Source organism: Furipterus horrens, unplaced genomic scaffold, assembly GCF_987537825.1.
Source record: "Furipterus horrens unplaced genomic scaffold, mFurHor1.1.pri manual_scaffold_9, whole genome shotgun sequence".
Classification (NCBI taxonomy): domain Eukaryota; kingdom Metazoa; phylum Chordata; class Mammalia; order Chiroptera; family Furipteridae; genus Furipterus; species Furipterus horrens.
Window position 1 is genome coordinate 14,008,975 of NW_028327179.1, and position 19,357 is coordinate 14,028,331.

The 19,357-nt window shown below is 36.1% G+C and overlaps 1 protein-coding gene across 2 annotated transcripts in view; it reads right to left on the minus strand.

The window, feature by feature from the left end:
* Nucleotides 1-247: 247 nt before the first annotated feature.
* Nucleotides 248-19,357, minus strand: part of PALS2 (protein associated with LIN7 2, MAGUK p55 family member) — an 85,634-nt gene continuing 66,524 nt past the window's right edge. The window contains exons 5-12 of one of the 2 annotated variants that reach the window (XM_090287104.1): nucleotides 18,635-18,676; nucleotides 16,874-17,005; nucleotides 14,908-15,007; nucleotides 14,512-14,580; nucleotides 12,409-12,570; nucleotides 6,895-7,097; nucleotides 5,525-5,653; nucleotides 248-688 (exon numbers count right to left, since the gene is read on the minus strand). In XM_090287104.1, the coding sequence (XP_090143230.1) occupies nucleotides 512-688; nucleotides 5,525-5,653; nucleotides 6,895-7,097; nucleotides 12,409-12,570; nucleotides 14,512-14,580; nucleotides 14,908-15,007; nucleotides 16,874-17,005; nucleotides 18,635-18,676 (1,014 nt within the window). In that variant the 3' untranslated portion in view covers nucleotides 248-511. The remainder of the gene's footprint in view (nucleotides 689-5,524; nucleotides 5,654-6,894; nucleotides 7,098-12,408; nucleotides 12,571-14,511; nucleotides 14,581-14,907; nucleotides 15,008-16,873; nucleotides 17,006-18,634; nucleotides 18,677-19,357) is intronic. The other variant, XM_090287103.1, reaches the window with a different exon arrangement.

Sequence of the window (19,357 nt, forward strand, 5' to 3'; positions counted from 1 at the left end):
GCTCTAGTACTGACATCGAAGTTCTGCTTCTGTAAGAAATTATATTAGGAAAGAAGGCCAATAACAATTTTCTCCTAATTAGAGTAACTGACCCTTCACTAGTTAAATACTGAACTAAATAACAACTTTACAAATCTATTTCAAGTATTTATCATCACAGTGAAAATGTGAGACCAAGGTTCGAATGAATGAATTGAAAATTCCTCTGATGAAAAAGGCAAGGGTACTAAATCAAACATATACAAAATGCTTCAACGCATTTCTTTATGTGATATGAATAGATTGTCCATAAAAAGTTAGAAAAATTAAGATAAATTATATATTAGTACACCTTCCCAACCACATTTTCTATAAAAATTCAGAATAGTGTACTGGTATTCCAATCTACACAGTAAAAATGCCTGGACTTGATGATATCTTCTGTCTGTGCACGTATTTTCTCAGTAAAAGGTTTAATTACTGTAGTCACTTTTTAAAAGTTACGTTTTTAATCGTGAACCTTGTTGAATCATCAGTAAACCCAGCTGATGGGGACCCACTGGGGCTCCGTTCTCAGTTTCTCTATGGCAGTCTGGAGTTTCTCAAAGGCTTTGTCTAGATTGTCGTTCACGATGATCAAATCGAAATAGTGGTTGTACGCTCTCTGAATTCGTGCACTTTCATCCACTGTTTTCTTCAAATCAGAGTCCTGTGGAAGAGTTTTAAGGGGAGATGTTTTTACTATAATGTATCTTCACTTGCTCAAACACCAACTCAAAGTGAACATAAAAAATAAGTACGGTGGATAATTATTTATTGTGATTCTGATATTAAATCTCAAAATCTAATCTATAGTGTTAAAAAGGATATCACCACCTGTTCATGTACTCGCCTTTCCAGCTGTGTTCACGTTCGCATGTGCGAGTATTCTGTATCTCCTGTTGCTCTGATATTAGGATAAGATTCCCAATTAAAAGATTGCTGACAATAATCTTAGGGTGAAGTCCAAGGTAATAGGTTTTAATCTTATGTTCTACCTCATACATGTTAAATTTAAGATGTCTGTGAGACATCCAAGTGGAGAGGTAAAGCAAGCAGGTGATTGGTTATGCAAGCCAGAGCTCTGAGGTCTGGGTTACCTGTATATAAAATTAGGAATCATCAGTGTAGCAATAGTATGGAAGTTAATAAAAAGGAAAATGTAGAGAGAGAAGCGGGTTCCCAACTAGGCCTGAGAGCCACTAATACTTTTTAGTTATTTCTTTTCCCTGAGATTCCTAAATAAGTTTGAAAAACCTAAAATATCTTTTATTATAGATCTGTAAACAGCCGCAGTTTAACCTGAAAACAATTCTTACCTATTATACTTATTAGCAATCTGGCTTGTTAAAAAAAAAAATCAGACCCTGGACAGGTGGCTCTGCTGGTTGGAGCATCATCCCATACAGCAAAGAGATTCGATACCCAGTTGGGGCACATATCTAGGCTGAGGGTTCAATTCCCCATCAGGGCGTGTATGAGAGGCAACTGATCAGTTTCCCTCTCACATTGATGTATGTTTCTCTCTCTCTCTCTCCCTCCTCCCAACCCCATTCCTTCCCCTCTCTCTAATTCGATAAACATATCCTTGGGTGAAGACCAACTTAGTAAGCTCCTATTGGTCAAAGATGGAACAATTTGACGCACTTCATAAGTTATAGTAATGTCTAACCACTATGCTGTACTCTTGAGACATAATATTGAATGTCAACTCTAACTGAAAATTTTTTTAATTAAAAAAAAGAGGGGACTTCCGGCCAAAATGGAGGCACAGAAAGACACACTGCGTCTCTCTCCACAACTAAGAAGGAATACAACTACCTCAAAACTAGAAACACCACAAGTTCCAGAAAATCAAACTGCATGGAAGTCCAGCAAACAAAGATATAAAGAAGAAATACTCATCCAGACAGGAGATGAACATACAGGTCCGGGAACCATGGAGGGTTCCAGGAAAGATGGACCCAGAGGGGACCACACCAGGATGCATCATGACTGCGATGCCAAAGGTGAAAAATAAAGACAGAGTCATGGGGGCAGCATGAGAGAGGCAGAGAGTTGCCTACAGGGGGATGCCTATAGGACTATCAGCTGATTTCTCAGAGGTCACTTTGCAGGCAGAAAGGGACTGGCAAGCAGTATTCAATGTGATGAAAGACAACCTACAACCAAGATTCCTCTATCCAGCAAAGCTATCATTTAGAATGGAGGGGCAGATGAAGTGCTTCCCAGACAAGGTGAAGCTAAAGGAGTTCATCATCACCAAGACATTATTATATGAAATGTCAAAGGGACTTACTTAAGAAAAAGATCAAAACTATGAACACTAAAATCACTACAAACTCATAACTATCAACAACTGAATCTAAAAAAATAAAAACAAAATCCAACTAAGCAAACCAGAATAGGAACAGAATCACAGGTATGGGGATTATTCGGAGGGTTATCAGCTGGGAGAGGGAAGGGGAGAAATGGGGAAATGGTGCAGGGACTAAGAGGCATAATCAGTTGGTACAAAATAGACAGGGGGATGCTAAGAATAATATAGGAAAGGGTGAAGCTGAAGAACTTATACACATGACCCATGGACAGGAACTAAGGGGGGTAGGATTGCTGGAAGGAAGGGGGGTACGGGGCAGAGGGGAGCAAAGGGGAAAAAATTGGAACTACTGTAACAATATAATCAATAAAATATACTTAAAAAGAGGGGACAATTTGAGCATCAACGAGAATAGTAACTGCAATTACATGTCACATAAGTTAAAATCCATGTGTTCATAGTAAAATTAAAAAACAGCCCTAACTGGTGCGGCTCAGTGGATTGAGCACTGACGTGCTATCTGAAAGGTCGCCACCTTGATTCCTGGTCAAGGGCACATGCCTGGGTTGTGGGCCAGGTCTCCAATTGGGGGCGTGCAAGAGGCAACTAATCAGGATGTTTCTCCACCTCTTTCTTCTTCCCTTCCCTTCTAAGGATAAATAAAATGTTGAAAACAACAACAACAACAACAAAAAAAAACTCCAAACCTTATTTGGTCACCACCTGTCACCTGTGGAGGCTGTTATGGAACAAACAAAACACATTATTCTGAAAACTGACCCATAAAGGGAAAGTATCAAGCATGTATCTTGACTTTCCTATAGGAAATCTACTTCAGAGTAATCAACTAGTTGATGAGCAAAAGTTATTTTTTTTAGAAGAACTCTAGTTTATAAATTCAGGAAGAGTTACAAACTTAGAATATTACCAATTTATAACTCCCACCCCTAAAAAAACTGATCCAGGCAAAGACCAATAAAAATATCATTAGGTGAAAAAGCTACTGGGGAACTTTACAGACCAGGCTAACAACACTTGAACCCACTGATTAATCGTATCACAAGAAGAGACAGCCTTTTTCAGATGCCTCAAAATGTAGCAAAACAAGTACTACCTATCGATTAGTCTTGAAAAACAACATTGAACCTGACCAAGACTCTCTCAGTTCACAGGAAAGAAACAAGAATGACACAATGGGGACAGAACTGATAAAATTCAGGCTACAGAGTACTCGATAGGATAACAACAATTTTTTGAACAACTAAATTAGAAGGTTAAAAGAGGGGAGAAGGAAGGCAGTGAGGATTTAAGATTAAAAGAGACTAAAGGGATGTCTGCCTCTAGCCAAAATGCGCTAACAGGAATTAGACCAGCCCTCCTGCTTGACAACGGAACTGACAAAATATATAGAACAACCGTTTTTAAAGACCTCGTACAACAGGCAATGAAAGACAGAGAGAGATCACAGAGAGACCAGAAACAAATGAAGTGAGCCCTATGATTACCCGATTACCAGCCTGAAAGAGTTTCCAAGCTGCAGCACAACGAGGCATCACCCAGAGGGAGCCTACTGGACCCTCCAAGTCAGGACAGAGCTGTGAGTCTGGGGAGACCGAGAGTTCGCAGAGCAGAATACCATAATGGAAAAGAGGAGCACAGAGAAAGAACTTCAAAGACCTGCAAAAGGTCCCCTTCCAGCACGTAACCAAGTACCAATTGTGTATGTGTACCACTACCTGAGGTCACCAAAGAGCCATCAGAAAAGCTGAGACGTATTCATCCTGAGCCAGGAACAGGACCTGTTCTCACCAAGCAGAACAGAAAACTCATGATGCACAGGGCATTTGGGAGAGTGTGCAGATGGACTCGCTTCAGTAGTGGAAAATAAATGCCCCTAGAAGGAGACCTGCTCTGGTCTTATCTAGCACATTTTATAAGCAAGACCCAAAAGCAAGAAACTAGTTCCAAATAACTGCATCCCAGAACAAAGCTCATCATGTCTGGTGCCCAGTAAAAAAGTAACAGGATTGCAAAAAACCAGAAAAATATGAGCCATCGTGAGGAACAAAGTCATTCAATCAAAACCGACACAGAACTGACCCAAATGCTAGAATTAGTAGACAACATGAAAACACTTATAACTACACGGACGCTACTCAAAGTGAAGCACAGACATGTAACCTGAGAAAGAGCAAAGAGGACTCATGCTACCTGATTTTCAGGCTTAGCAGCTACAGTGTGGGAACAGGTGGAGGCAGCAGGGAGGGACTGTGAAGCAGCACAGGGATGCTTTTGGAGCTGATAAACATGTCCACTACCTCGCCTGCGTGTCCAGGCTTCATGCGTATATACAGATGCACAAACTTATTAAGTTGTACACTTTCAATGTGTAGTTTATTGTATGTCAATTACACCTCAGTTAAGTTGGGGGGAAAAAGATTTAGAAGACATTAAGTAAATGCAATGTATTGATCTTATTTGGATCCTGATTTGAACAAAGCAGCTGTAAAAAAAAAAATTCTAAATCTTGGGGAAATTCAAATGAAGTCTGTATATTGATGATATTAAGAAGCTGCTCTTATTAATTTCTTTACATGTTAATGGTGTTAGGGTTATGTTTGAAAAGTCTATCTTTTAAAGATAAATACTAAAGTATTTATGACTGATATGATAGCAAAGATTTGCTTCAAAATAATTTGAAGTAAGCGAGGAAATGAGAAGTATAATTGAAACAAAAATGGCCATATGTTATTGAAGCTAGGTGATGGGCACATAGAAGTTCCTTTATTTACTCTTCTGTATATATTTTTAATTTCCATAATGTGAAAAAAGAGAGAAGGAGAAGAGAAAGCATGTAACAGAAACTAAAATGGTCTTGGGCCCAGTTTTCTCATTAGGAAAATAAGGGGGTTGGATTAATATGCATATTTTAATACTGGTTGATTTCATTTACATAGGGGGAGTAAATATTTGTTTTAAAATAAATTGAACAATAATTTTTAAGTAAAAACAATACTATTCCAAATCCTAACCATATCTAGTAAATGAATTTTTATTCTATAATACCTTATGTAGTATGTTTATTTCATAACTACGATTATACAGAATTAAAGCATGCTCAAAGGAAAAGGAAAAGGACAAGGTTTAGGAGGAAATAACATTGTCAGCCTAAAAAGAACTGCTCACCGTCAAAAGCTTGGTAGTGATGCCAGCGTCCACCACGGCTTTGTGCATGGCACGTAAGGTCTCTAGTTCCGGAGCCGCAATGAACACAACGTAGGGCATGAACTCCGACGTCCTCAGGACTTTCAGGGCCTGTGTAGCAGAAAAATTACACACCAATTCATACAAGATTAGAATTTGTATTGTTACACTTTATTTACTAAATAATCAAAGCCTACCTATATGCCCTCTTCCTAAAGATTAAGGGTATAATTTAACACTTGCCCTGCTTCTATCCTTTTGATTCCATAGAGTACTTTCCTGAAACAGTGATCCGTTAATTGCGTTCTGAACAAAGGAAAGCATTAAACTTAATGAATAACCCAAAAGTCATCAAGAATGATGTAAAAGCATTCTATGTTAATTACAGAATTCTGTTAATATTTAAAAAGCTAGACATAATCTCAGAGTCTATTAAATGGAGAGCAGTTATATAAATCAATATACATCAATATTGTGAAATACTAAGCAGCAATTACAAAGAATAAAAAAAGCTCTATAGTAACCAATATAAAAAGATCCTCAGGAAAAACTGTTTAATGAAAAAAGCTAAAGAATCTGTATAGAATTTTCCCATTTATGAAAAGAATCAACAAAAATAGAAACCCCACTACATTTTATATATGTATATGTGTGCATATATATCTTTTTTTTTTTTTTTTACTTAAGGCATATTAAAAAGACAGAAAGATATATACGAAATTCAATATTTATCTCTGAGTAGGGAACTGAGGCTGGGTTGTATGCAGAGCAGTGGGAAGGGGTTGGTGAGAGGGACTTGAAATGCGGGGTGAACAAAATCAATGTTTGTGTGTGTATGTTTGGTGGGAATGGGTGTGACTTCAAATTTTTATTTCTATATTTTTAATTAAAATTTTTCAATTACAGTTTATAGTCAACATTATTTTGTATTGGTTTCAGGTGTACAGCGCAGTGGTTAGACAATCACATCCTTTACAGTGTCACCCCTGATATTTCCAGTCCCCACCTGGCACCATAAATAGCTATTGCAATATTACTGACTACCTTTCCTCTGCTGTACCTTACATCCCCATGACTGTTTTGGAGCCTAGTTTAAACTTTAAATTTAACATTTCCTAATGTATGCATTTATATATTACTTGGGCAAGTAAATAAATATTAAACTTCTGTGTTTCTAGTGCTTGACTAATTTATCAGAGATTTATTTAACTCATGTATGAATAATATGGTTCTCTATCACCAACATATAATGGAGGGAGAGAGCTACCTTCACAATCTCAAAACAAAACAAAACAAAAACTCCACAGGAAATAAAATTTAAAAGAAAGAGATTTGGAATTCATGTGGCTTACTTGTGGGTTAACATCCAAAATGCAAGTTCGTCCAGTCTGGACAACTTCAAGAATAGAATCAATCTTGGTTCCATAGAGATTTCCTTCATATTCCCCATGTTCCAAATATTTTCCAGCTTTAATATCTGCTTCCATCTCAGAACGTGACACAAATTTATATGCCTGGCCATCTTTTTCATCTTCCCTTGGTTTCCGTGAAGTAACTAAATAAAATAATGTTGAGAATTTATATAAAGAGAATGCAAGATATTAGAAAATAGACTAAAATGAACAGGGTAGTTTAAGCTTTTTCCATTTAGTGCTCCTAGCCAAATTTGGCCTGCTGCCTATTTTTTGTAAGTAAAGTTTTACTGGACAACAGCTACGCTCATTCTTTTTATGATTTCATCTATGGTTCCATTTGTTTTATACTGGTGGTCACTGTGACAGACACTAGATGACCTGCAGAGCCTGAGATATTTACTATGCGGCCCCTCAGTAAAATAGTTTTGCTGATCCTGATCTATAGGAATGCTTTAAAGGTAGTCCCCAATATGCAATTGGTATCCCCCGCCCCCTTCAAACGTGCTTTAACTCAAAATATAATTACCTGGAAGCAGAGTCCTATATTTAAATTCTTAATTATGGTGAATCATAGTAAGTGTGAGGTTATGTTGAATGTGGGTATCTTTTCCAGCTGACCAGCATTACCTTTCTCCTTAAGAAACAATAATTATATCCTTTACATTTGAACATTTTCTTAGTGATTGCCCAGCAACTGAGCAAAGTTCTCCTATTCTTAGTTAGTATAACCGATTTTCTGAAGTGTAGTTTTACCCACAAGTTATCTAAACTTTACCTCATCTCAACACCTTTATTTTAGCTTCCTGCTTATTGATACTCCTAAACACTAATTTTGCTATTTTGTACTTTAGTGGTGGAACTGGCCACCTCAAAGTCATTAAGGTCTATTACTTTCTTTATTCTGATACAACATGTATTCTTGCTCAGAGAATGAGAAGGGATAAATGAAGTCAAAATTTAGAGAACCTTTTGTATGATATTTTAGAGCTCTAAATACTTTCAGAACATACAACTCCCCTGCAATTTGGGCCATGCTAGAAATGGACTATTATCACCTTTCAAACTGCTGCAAAGGTGCAGAGTTAAGTACTCTTCTGCCAATTTGTTACTACGAGCTTGGAAGAAGAGAAGTAGGGTGTGTGCATGGGTGTGTTACTTTCAAGTTTAGCCTTAATCGGAGCTTAGCTAGATCAGATATATGAAAAAATTTCAACTTCTAAGCAAGTACTTACACATGCAGAATATCTGAAAAAACCATTAAACACATACAATTAAAATTAGAAAGTAATCCAGATAAAAAATTAACTATTTATAAAAAATATAACACATCAAGAAAACTTTTATAAGGACAAAATAAACTTCAAGCTCAGCCTCAATTTATAAGGGTCTAATTGATAAGTGGGATCATTATGCATAACAGGACTCCCTTTTCCCCTGTTATTTTCTGACTCAACCGTGAGGGTGATCATCCTAGACAAATGTGCAGAGCATTTATAATGTAACTTAAAGATCCTCACGGTGTTATGATGATGGCTTTTTAGTCAAAAACATGTGATCTCTAATGGTTCTAGAATTATTCACCAAAGGTTTTATAACTTCTAAGGCAAGTTAAAACATCCCAGATAAATACATACTAGGACATGGCTCAGTATCTGTGAACATAATTTTTGAAGGGTACTATTCTTTGGTGAAGCTCTACAACAGCGGTTATCAACCTGTGGGTCCCGACCCCTTTGGGGGTCAAATGATTCTTTCACAGGGTCGTCTAAGACCATCGGAAAACACATATATAATTACATGTTGTTTTTGTGATTAATCCCTATGCTTTAGTTATGCTTGGGGGTCACCACAACATGAGGAACTGTATTAACGGGTAGTGGCATTAGGAAGGTTGAGAACCACTGCTCTACAGGGACACAATATACATGGGATTGTGATGCTCGAAATACATATGCAGAGGCACACACTATTGCTCCCATTGCCATCTCAACATGTTGAAGCCTCTTAGTTCTTGGCCAAGTGCTTTTAGTTTACCAGTGCACTTTAATTACGATCCCTTTCTCCACTGAACACTTGAAAGACAAAATAAAACAAAAACTATATTGCCACATATTCAAGCCTCTTTTCAGGCCTAGAAAAGAGAAACTACAATGAGAAATTACTTCACACCTGTCAGAATGACTGTCATTAACAAATCAACAAACAACAAGTGCTGGCGAGGATGCAGAGAAAGGGGAACCCTAGTGCACTGTTGGTGTGGATGCAGACTGGGGCAGCCACTGTGGAAAACAGCATAGAGTTTCCTAAGTAAGTTAAATATGGAACTGCCTTATGACTTAGCAATTACACTTTTGGGGCTATATCTGAAGAAACCCGAAACACTAAGCCAAAGGATATATGCACCCCTATGTTTACTGCAGCAGCACTGTTTACAAGAGCCAAGATTTGGAGGCAGCCCAAGTGCCCATCAGTAGATGAGTGGATGATAAGGCTGTGGTACACTTACACAATGGAGTACTACTGGGCCATAAAAAAGAAGGAAACCTTACCTTTTAAGACAGCATGGATGGACCTGGAGAGTACTATGCTAAGTAAAATAAGCCAGTCATACCATCTGATTTCCCTTATATGTGGAATCTTATGAACAAAATAAACTAACAAACAAAATAGCAGCAGCCTGATAGATGCAGAGAACAGACACAGCTGTCAGAAGAAAGGGGGTTGGTTGAGGGGCTGGGTGAAAAAGTGAAGAGATTAAGCAAAAACAAACTAACAAATAAAACCCTCACAAACACAGACAACAGTACGGTGATTAATAGAGGGGAAAGGGGGAGGGGGAGGTAGAAGAGGATAAAGGGGGATAAATGGTGATGGGAGGAGACTTAGCTTTGGGTGGTGAGCACACAGTACACTTCACAGATGAGGTGTTACAGAATTGCATACCTGAAACCTATATAATTTTATTAACCAATGTAATCCCAATTAATTTAATTTAAAAAAGAACACTGAAATCTTTATGCACTGCTGGGAGTGTAAATGGTACAGCCACTGAGTCAGCTTCTCAAAATCTTAAACACAGTCACTACGTGACCTACCAATTCTATTCCTAGGTATATACCTGAGAAAAATAAAACACATGTCCACATAAATACCTGTACACAAATGTTTACTGTAGTATTCATTATAGCTAAAAAGAAAGAGCAATCCAAACGTCTGTCGGCTGATGAACAAATAAACAAAATGTGGTATAGCCATAAAATGGAGTATCATTTTAACAATAAAAAGAAACTAAATACTGCTACCTCCTAACACAGATGAATCTTGAAGACTTTATGTTAAATAAAGAAGCCTACCACAAAACACACATGTTATATGATTATATCTCTGTGAAATGCCCAGATAGGCAGATTTATTGTGACAGAAAGCCCACTCATCATCAGCACGAGTTTAAAAATATGCATACAAAGGCACATTATTATGAAATTTCAAAATATTGGAAAACAACAAAAGACCCTGAATATCTGTGAAAGAAAAATCAGGTCATGTACGAAATAACAAGAACTAGAATGACAGAACTAGATTCAATAGTAAGATCTTTTGAGTTTTACAATCTAGAATTTTTATTCTCTGCTAAAGAATCAAATATAGGGCAGAAAATACACATCTTCAAATACAACAATGTGGAAATTACATCCCATACATCATTTCCTGTGAAGTTGGAAGAGGATGTGTCCAGCAAAACAAGGCAATAAACTAAGAAAAAAGAATGGGATCCAGGAGCAACGGCTTCAGCCCTGGGTAGCAGCAAAGAGAAGAAACATCACTGTGGTAGCAGTGGGGCGGCCGAACAGAGAGCACGAAGTGCTCACTGAAGTGAAGGGACTGAGGTTCTGAGACAGAGGTCTCCAAGGAAAAAAAATAACTTAATAGATAAGTGAGTCTTTAAAACAAAACCATATACATGAAATCAAGGTAAAGAGAAGAAAAGATGTCTAGTGATTGCTGGGTGGGAGACAAGGCAGAAGCTATTCAAGAAAGTAAAATAGAATTAACTGAAACTAGAGCTATCTTTATACTGGGAGCATAGTCAGGAAGTCAACAGATCAGGCCCACACTGGATAAGGCAAGAAACCCCAGAATGAAGACAGTTAAGAAATATGGAAGACTACCAAAAGAAATAGCAAAAAGAAAGAAAAGCAACTGTTTCTGGTAAGCAGGCCCAAGGTGGGGGTGGGGCACAACAAGTGATTACTTTTTCCATTATATATCTTTAAGAGCTACTTAACTACAATACTGTACCTGTATTAATTTGATAAAAAATAAAATACTTTGAAGTACTTAACATACTTTGACCAGAGTGAGGTTTCTACAACTACGTAACTAGGATCTGTATGAGTTTAGTGATTTAGTGTCTACAATGGAATCCAAAGCCCTACCCTGAAGGGATTATAAAAAGTAGCACATGGGGGCAATGATAAGGTTATTCCCCCAGCAACCCCTAAGAACTTTAGCAATAAGATTATTCACTGAGAATTAAGCCTCAAAACAAACTGGGTGAAAACAGAGACACTCTAAAATTCCTCTAAAAGAGGCAGAGTGACATTAGGCTCAGATTTGACTCAGAACAGCTTAGAGACATTAATATACCTAAAGAAACACTGTGTTAATCAAATAAGGGGGTCTTGTCAGCAACAGAAGCGCAGAAAGGGGAGTTATAAAGGCAACACTGGCTTCTCTCCTGCATTCTTCAGGGGACAGAGCATGTGAGTTCCCACAAGTAAAGGTTCCTGGATCCTCAAAATAAAGATGAATGTATATAAGTCCTTGTAATAAGTCAATGATATCCTCTAACTCCTTGATCTAATTCCACTCTCATCAAGCACACTTCTGATATCATTATTGAACTTAACATGTGAGTATGCAAATAGGAAAGAATGCAAAAATCATAAAATGAGTGTTTGGGTCACTTAATGGTTATACTTCCCATCAGTACCATTTTATTTTATATATCAATCTTTGTGACCTTAATTAATGCTGCCTGCTCTGGAAGATGAATCACTCCTGATGTGCTATCAAAAATCAGGTCCATGACCTTTCAGAATCACATGAATGAACAAAGGGACTGCCATAGTTCACTAAACTGGCTGAAAAACACAACTTCAGACAGACATCAGATGTAAAAGAAAATACAAAGTTAATGCTGACTTTGCCACAACTCTGAAGGCTTCTATTTAACTAGCATTTCTGGACTGAAGAGCTTGGAGGAGTGACTGCCACCAGGCAGCGGGCTGACAGGGGAATAGTGCTATTTCAAGACAGCTGCATTTTTCAGTATTCTCTGTTTTCACTGATGTAATAAAAAAAACTATTTGGGAATAAAGATAGTAATAATAATCTGCCCCCACTACACTTTCCTGCCAATTAAATAGCAAAGAAAACACAAAAACTTACATGGCACTGTAGTTCCAAATCTAGTGGGATTCAGCACTATGAACCTGTTTTTCAAGCTCCTTCGTCCCACACCTTGAGCTCCTATTAATACTAATGTCTTTCTCTGGAAGGGAGGCATTTTGGCTACTTCCTCATAGATCTGGATTTCATGACGATCAAATTCTAAATGTAAAAGAATAAGGAAAAAAGCATATTCAATTGTCTTTTATGTGGACAAAAAACCTCTGTTATTCTGTGCAGTAATGACTTAGTTGCCTTGAGAGTTCAATATCACTTAAATTATACTTAATACAGATTTTCCTCTTAAAAATTTGTCTAGCCAAGCTAGAAAAATGCCTGTGCTTCTTCCTTACTGGATATTTTATCCATAAAACCTTTTTCTTATCAATTCACGAGTAGAAATCATTCTTTTAAAATAAATAATTCAGTGACAAATAATTTATATAATTTATACAATTTATTCAGCTAAAAAGTGTGTATCAAATACAGAGGAGAGCAGTATACCTAGTGTGGTTGCTTAAATAAGTTCTTCTAGAATGAATATGTCCTTCCAGTAATAGAAATGAGTAAGTACTGTCTTGGTGACTGCAGATATCAGTTTGATTAATAAAATGCATATAGAAAACATAGTGACATTTAAATATTAAGATTCTAAATTTACGTATAAAATAAAATAAAATACAGGATCCAAATTATTTTCAGTGGAAACACATTCCAAAATCAATAATCTTAGTCAATAGAAAAATTAAAAATTTTCTATTTTGCAAAAAAGCTTTAACAACATATATTTAATGAATAATAAGGCTAACTTGGGTTTGAAATATTATATCACCATTATTATGGATATACTTCTCAATCTGTAGTAATAACAGTTCTTCCTTAGGTTATTTTAATAGCAACTCTTTTAAACCAACATTAAGGGAGAGCCTATTTTCTCATTATTTTATTATTGTAATATATTATTATATTATTTCCTTTATAGTATGCCATTTAGTTTATTACCAGTAGAGAGGCAGCTCTGAAGTAAAGAAAGTACTTTAACATCGACAATTTCTATGAGTAAGTCTCCAGAGCTGTGTTTCACACCTACCAGCCTCTATAACTGAAAAGAACAACTATGGTAGTTGTCATATTTATCTTTCCTTGAGTCTAAAAGATTTAAGAAAGAACCCTAAGAGGGCATACTAATACTTATTTTTATTTTTTATTTTAATTTAAAAAATCTTCACTGGAGGATTTTTTAAAATTAATTTTAGAGAGCGAGGAAGGGAGGGAGAGGGGGGAGAGGGAAAGAGGGAGGGAGAGAGGGAGGGAGGGAGATAAACACTGGTTGGTTGCCTTCCAGTAGAAGGTACAACCAAGGTATGTGCCCTGACCTGGAATCAAACTTTATTTTCCCAACCTCACCTGAGGGAGGTTATGCTCAGTGATTTTAGGGGGAGGAAGAGAGGGAAAGAGAGAGACAGAGAGAGAGAGAGAGAGAGAGAGAGAGAGAGAGAGAGAGAGAGAGAGAGAAATTGATGTGAGAAACACTGATAGGTTGCTTCCCTTATGCACCCCAACCAAATGGGAATCAAACTCTGATTGAACCAGCAACCTTTTGGCGTATAGGACTGTGCTCCAACCAACTATGCTACCTGGCCAGGGCAGATCAGACTTAAGATGGATTTGGTCCAGTACTATTTTCCCAAAAAGATTATGAACAATGTTATGGCCGAATATAGTTGTCTTAATCGTATCTTTTTTAATACCTTCATAAAGGCATTTTGTTCTTCAGAAAAGACACAAATTTACTATCAAACTTCTCTGAACAATTAGTTGCAATTATAAAATTGCTCCTTCAACAACACAAGCATAAATCCTAACCAATTCATTGTATTGTAAACTATAATCATAAAATAAAGCCCATTGGTAGTAGTATAAACGTGTATAATATTAGGGTTTACATAATGTCTTCATGTTATATCGTACTCTGTGTCCACATGAATTGGGTACTAATCTGAATTATATTCATTGAAAGTTATACATTTAGACTTTATGCCGCACTGATTAACAATATAAAGCTATTTCACTCAGACTTCTCATAAAGTATTTCAAACATACCTGCATTTCTGGTTGTAAGATACATCATCTTTTTCTTTTTTTTGCTACTTATGGTTCCACAAAAAGGTCCTGAAGGATGACAAGACAAATATAACCTAAACAGCGTGTCAAAATATGATAACATTGCCCTGTGGGAGTCTATAGGAGTGGAAGAATTATCTTCCCAGTGTTCATCCTACAAAGCGGAAGGTGGCAGTTGAGCCACTGAACTCGGACACCATACCAGCAGGTGCCATAAAGGGATCAAAAAGTTTACTTTTGAGAGAGATACAATAAAGCGGATGGGAGGGGTTAATGTTAGATATATATTAAATAAAGTCATTTGCTAATTCAGATGAAAGAGGCAAAGAAAGGTGGCCACAGAGGATGACTTGTACTTATTGTGGAGCTCATCACCTGAATTGTCCCAGTCTCTTCTAACAAATGCCTTTCTCTTCTCTTCCAGGAACTGGCTTGGAATGAGACCAGCACTTCCTCCCTCTTTTACATGGCTAGCCTAGAATCAAATTAATGAATTGTGTATATCAGTGACCAAAATTTGAGACGGTATTCTAAAAAGTAGGATAAGCAGTAGTCAGTAAAAATATACCACATTTGCTCCTAAAAACTGACCTTGAGATTTAAATCCACAGCATTGTCAAGTTACTTAAACACTTTAGCACTGAGGAATCAAGTGGCACCTAATCAATCAATCCACCCTCCACCTGGTAGGAAAATTTTGGGACCAAAAGACAAAAGAAGACAGGCTCTTCAAATTACCAAACCTTGTTATTTATAATACTAACTTAGTCAAAGAATGGAAAGGAACAAATGCTATTCTGTGTGTTTATAGGACATTTCATTTAGAATCCCTTAGCAAGATATTTACTACCAATCTTAATCCTACCATGTTGGTATTTCTGAAGACCACGTCAAAGAAAAAGACAGCAGTGGGAAAACAGAGTGGAACTTTTAATTCACCCTATCAGCAATCTGAATATCCTGAGAGGTAGTAAGTTTAAAAGAGGTAAAACTTCAACTACTGTCAAGAAACTAACTTTTACAATAAAATCCAAAGAAGAGCTAGTGGCTGGAGAACTGGCTACCTAGTGGCTTATTCCACAAGTTAGTGACTTCATTCTTACAAAGTAGAATAAAAAATCTGGTACATTTTTAGCAAATAAAATCCTGAAAAATAGAATTAAAGGAATAGACCACAAAATGAAGGAAGAAATTGAGATAATGGTGAAAGAATTAGACAAGAAAACTAAGAGATGGCATTTAAAAAGAGAAAAGAAACAATTAGACAAAATCAATAAAGGAAACAGAAGGTAGATTTTTTTCAGGTGAGCAGTCTAAGAAATTCAGTGGGAAGCTCCTGAAATCATGAATTCTATTTCTTACTTTTCTAACCCCTTGCACAGTGCACCTGTACGTATTAATGTCTCAATTTAAATGTAGGGACATCTTAGTAAGATTGTTCTCATTCTTGTAATTCATTCCCCTTAGAAATCAACATAACTTGTTACAGCCAATGCGTGTTACTGATGTTTCCATTTAATTTAGAGTTTAGTGCTCAGTCCTGGGTCCTTTTCTCTCACAGCTTGTTCTTGAATGAGACTCTCTGCAAGTTTAAGGGAATTCAGACTTTCCAATGTGTTACTTTCTCTGGTTCTGAACATTGTGGGTGTTAGCAGATGCAAACAACGACAAAAACAGACTTCTTATGGCCGCTAGAGATTTCTGAAAGCTTATTAATGGAAAGGAGAAAGAATATCATCACACAGACCTGGAAAACCAAGGGGACAAAATACTGTGATAACATACATCCTGTTCCATACACACAGATTTCAACCCATGACCAAAATAACACTGGTGATGAAGCATGCCTTCATTTCTCAATAAGTGAGAAGAGGTAGGCAAATAGATTTAAGAGCTAAGAGCTTAAAAAATTGTTTTATTTGCCATGAATGTATTCAGAGGAAGGGGAGACAAGAGAAAGACTACTACAACCACAAAAAAGAACTCCTAGTTAAAACAGACAAAAATAAACACTGAAAAGGGATGACCCCAAATGAGTTGTTCTTCCCCAATTCCATATTTTACTGCAATCACCCATATGAAAGAACCAACGGTGTATTCCCTAAGCCAGGGATGGCACCACAGGGTAGTTAATTCTGCATTTATTAACAGCTACTCACAAAGTCCCTCCCAATTTGGTCTTATAACCACAAAATCAGCAGCCACGAAGCAAAGCTGTTCATGCAGGAAAAGACTTTGGAATGAATGCTAATAGTACCATTTTCCTAAAAGTTCAGATATTGGTCAGATCTAAGGCTGAAAATAAAAAAGCAGTTGAGGAAATTCTGAGAAGCATACTAACCTGCCACCAGTTTGGATCTTCTCTGTTTACAATCTGAAGAATTTCTCCTTTTGAAAACTTCAATCCTGCTTCTTTGCAGGGTATCAGGTTATCATTGTATGGATTATAATCAAAATGACATTTCACAAACACCTAAAACACACAGAATAATTAAAAGTACTACAGATGTATCATTTGCCACTGGATTTTTGAAATCTTTTTCAAACCACTTTGATTTTATTGTAATTGAGAATGTATGTATTTATTTATTTCTTTAATCCTCACCTGAGGACATGCTTATTGATTTTAGAGAGAGGGGAAAGGAGAGAGGGAGAGAGACAGAGAGAAACATCATTGTGAGAAACATCAACTGGTTTCCTCTTGTATGTGCCTTGAGGATCAAACCCATAACCCAGGCATATGCATATGGGAGGACGCTCCGACCAACTGAGTCACACAATCCAGGGCTTTGACATGTATTTAATACTTCAAACAAGGATCTTATCTCTCTTTCAAACAATTATTAATTATTAGGGCATGAATAATTTGGTATCAAAAAAGAAAATATGAAATAAACATTAGCACATTAAAATTTTGTTTCTATTTTAACAGCTAATCTTAAATCAACAAAGAGTTTGACAATCATTTAATTCCACCATTCTTTTCAGATGATTTTCCAACCAACACTGCATAATTTTTATGCAAGCAAATGCTACTTCCTAATTAACATCCTGAAACAATATATGCAATTGATTTAAGGCATATATTTCATATATATTAGGACTGACTTTTTGAAAGAGCTCTGAAACCAAAATTAAATAATAGAAGTTCATGTTGAAGACAGCTAAAATATATTTAGTAACCTTTAAAAAATACCAGCTTTCATCCCTGTTAATTATTTTCTTTTTGAGTCACATAGACTTACACTGGCCAAAACTAATGTGGAAAATACTTTTCTGGAATCATCTTGCTCTGGTTTAAATGATCAAATACTGAAATAGCCTTTAAACTATTTTAAATTAGTTATGCAAATTTCTTTTAACTGTTCTATCAATAAAAGTATGTCAGTTACCAGTTAGTTATAATCCCCAATATCTAAAATATTTTATTTATTTACTTTAATTTGAATTCTAATTAAGCTAAGCACTTTCAGTATTTGATGGCAAGTTCAAACAGATAACTTTCTCAAAACAAACTCTTTGCATGCACATTTATATAAACTCAAATTTTATCTTGTAAAGAACTCACTTAACATTAATGAGCAGGTAAACTTTAACAGGAAAGCACATAATTAGTCAAAATAATGTTATTTTTCTATTTGTTTATCATACGCCTATAAATATAACCACACCAAATATTCAGATAACACACGCAGACATATTAGTGTAGTAAAATGTAATGTGATGGATGCATATTAAATAATTTAAAAACAACTAAGTTTGGGAACATGTGACAGAATTTTGGTTATTTACAATTAGATGATTTTGAAAGAAAGCAGTCATAACATTTTCAATAACCTCGGAAAAGCTAAATATTACTGTTTAAAAAAAATCAGTAAGTCAATTTCTGATACACAATTTTAGCAATATCTAAAAAAGCAAGCATACAAATAATATTAAGATTGCCTAAAATGTGACAGCTGGCTAACTTTACAATGACATGCAGCTCAATGATTTGGCAATGGAGAAAACCCATAATGGCTAAGTTTAATCAAGGTAAATTTAGTTGGCTGATGAGACAGGAAAACGGAGTACCAGAGAATGTCCTGGAACAACATCATACCTGACGGACGTGTGCTGGATGCCTCTCCATTTTGATGCAACTCTAGAAATATATTTTTCATTGTATAAATAAAGCCAGGCTTTAAAGTGATAATAAATCAACAAAGTATAAACAAACTACTGGCCCATTTTATTACTTCACTCATTTGATAAAGCAACTACTTCCCTAAATAATTGTCAATAGGGTATAATATCTGAAAATTATAAATAACAGAAGCAAAAAGATAGAGGGGTTTGAGATGGGGCTGAGAAAAAGGATGGACATGCAAAGTTGTAAAAATACCAGGATACTCCTTACGTCTCAAGTAAGCCGCACTGGATGAATAATAAGAGCATGTCATCTAACCATGACAATGTTTATAATTCTTACCTGTGGGACAGACTATGCTTTGTAACCATAAAGCTCCTATTGTCTCAGTTAGTCCAAATTTCAAATATTCCTTCCCCTACTCCCATCAAATTGTTCTGAAAATGTCATTATTTGTGGAACAAAAACCATGCCTTTCAAAAGTAAAGGATTTCTAGAGGAAATAATTTTTATTTTTTCATTTATCAAATTAGTTTTGGAACATTACTCTCATGCTCAAAAACTCAGATTAAAATGGTTTTACTTTGAAACGTTGTCTGAAAAAAATTAATGAACCCAATCTTTGATCTAAACATTTTATAATAATCTTAAAAGCATTAGAAATTTGTCTATTATAATTATATTTATTAAGTGCAT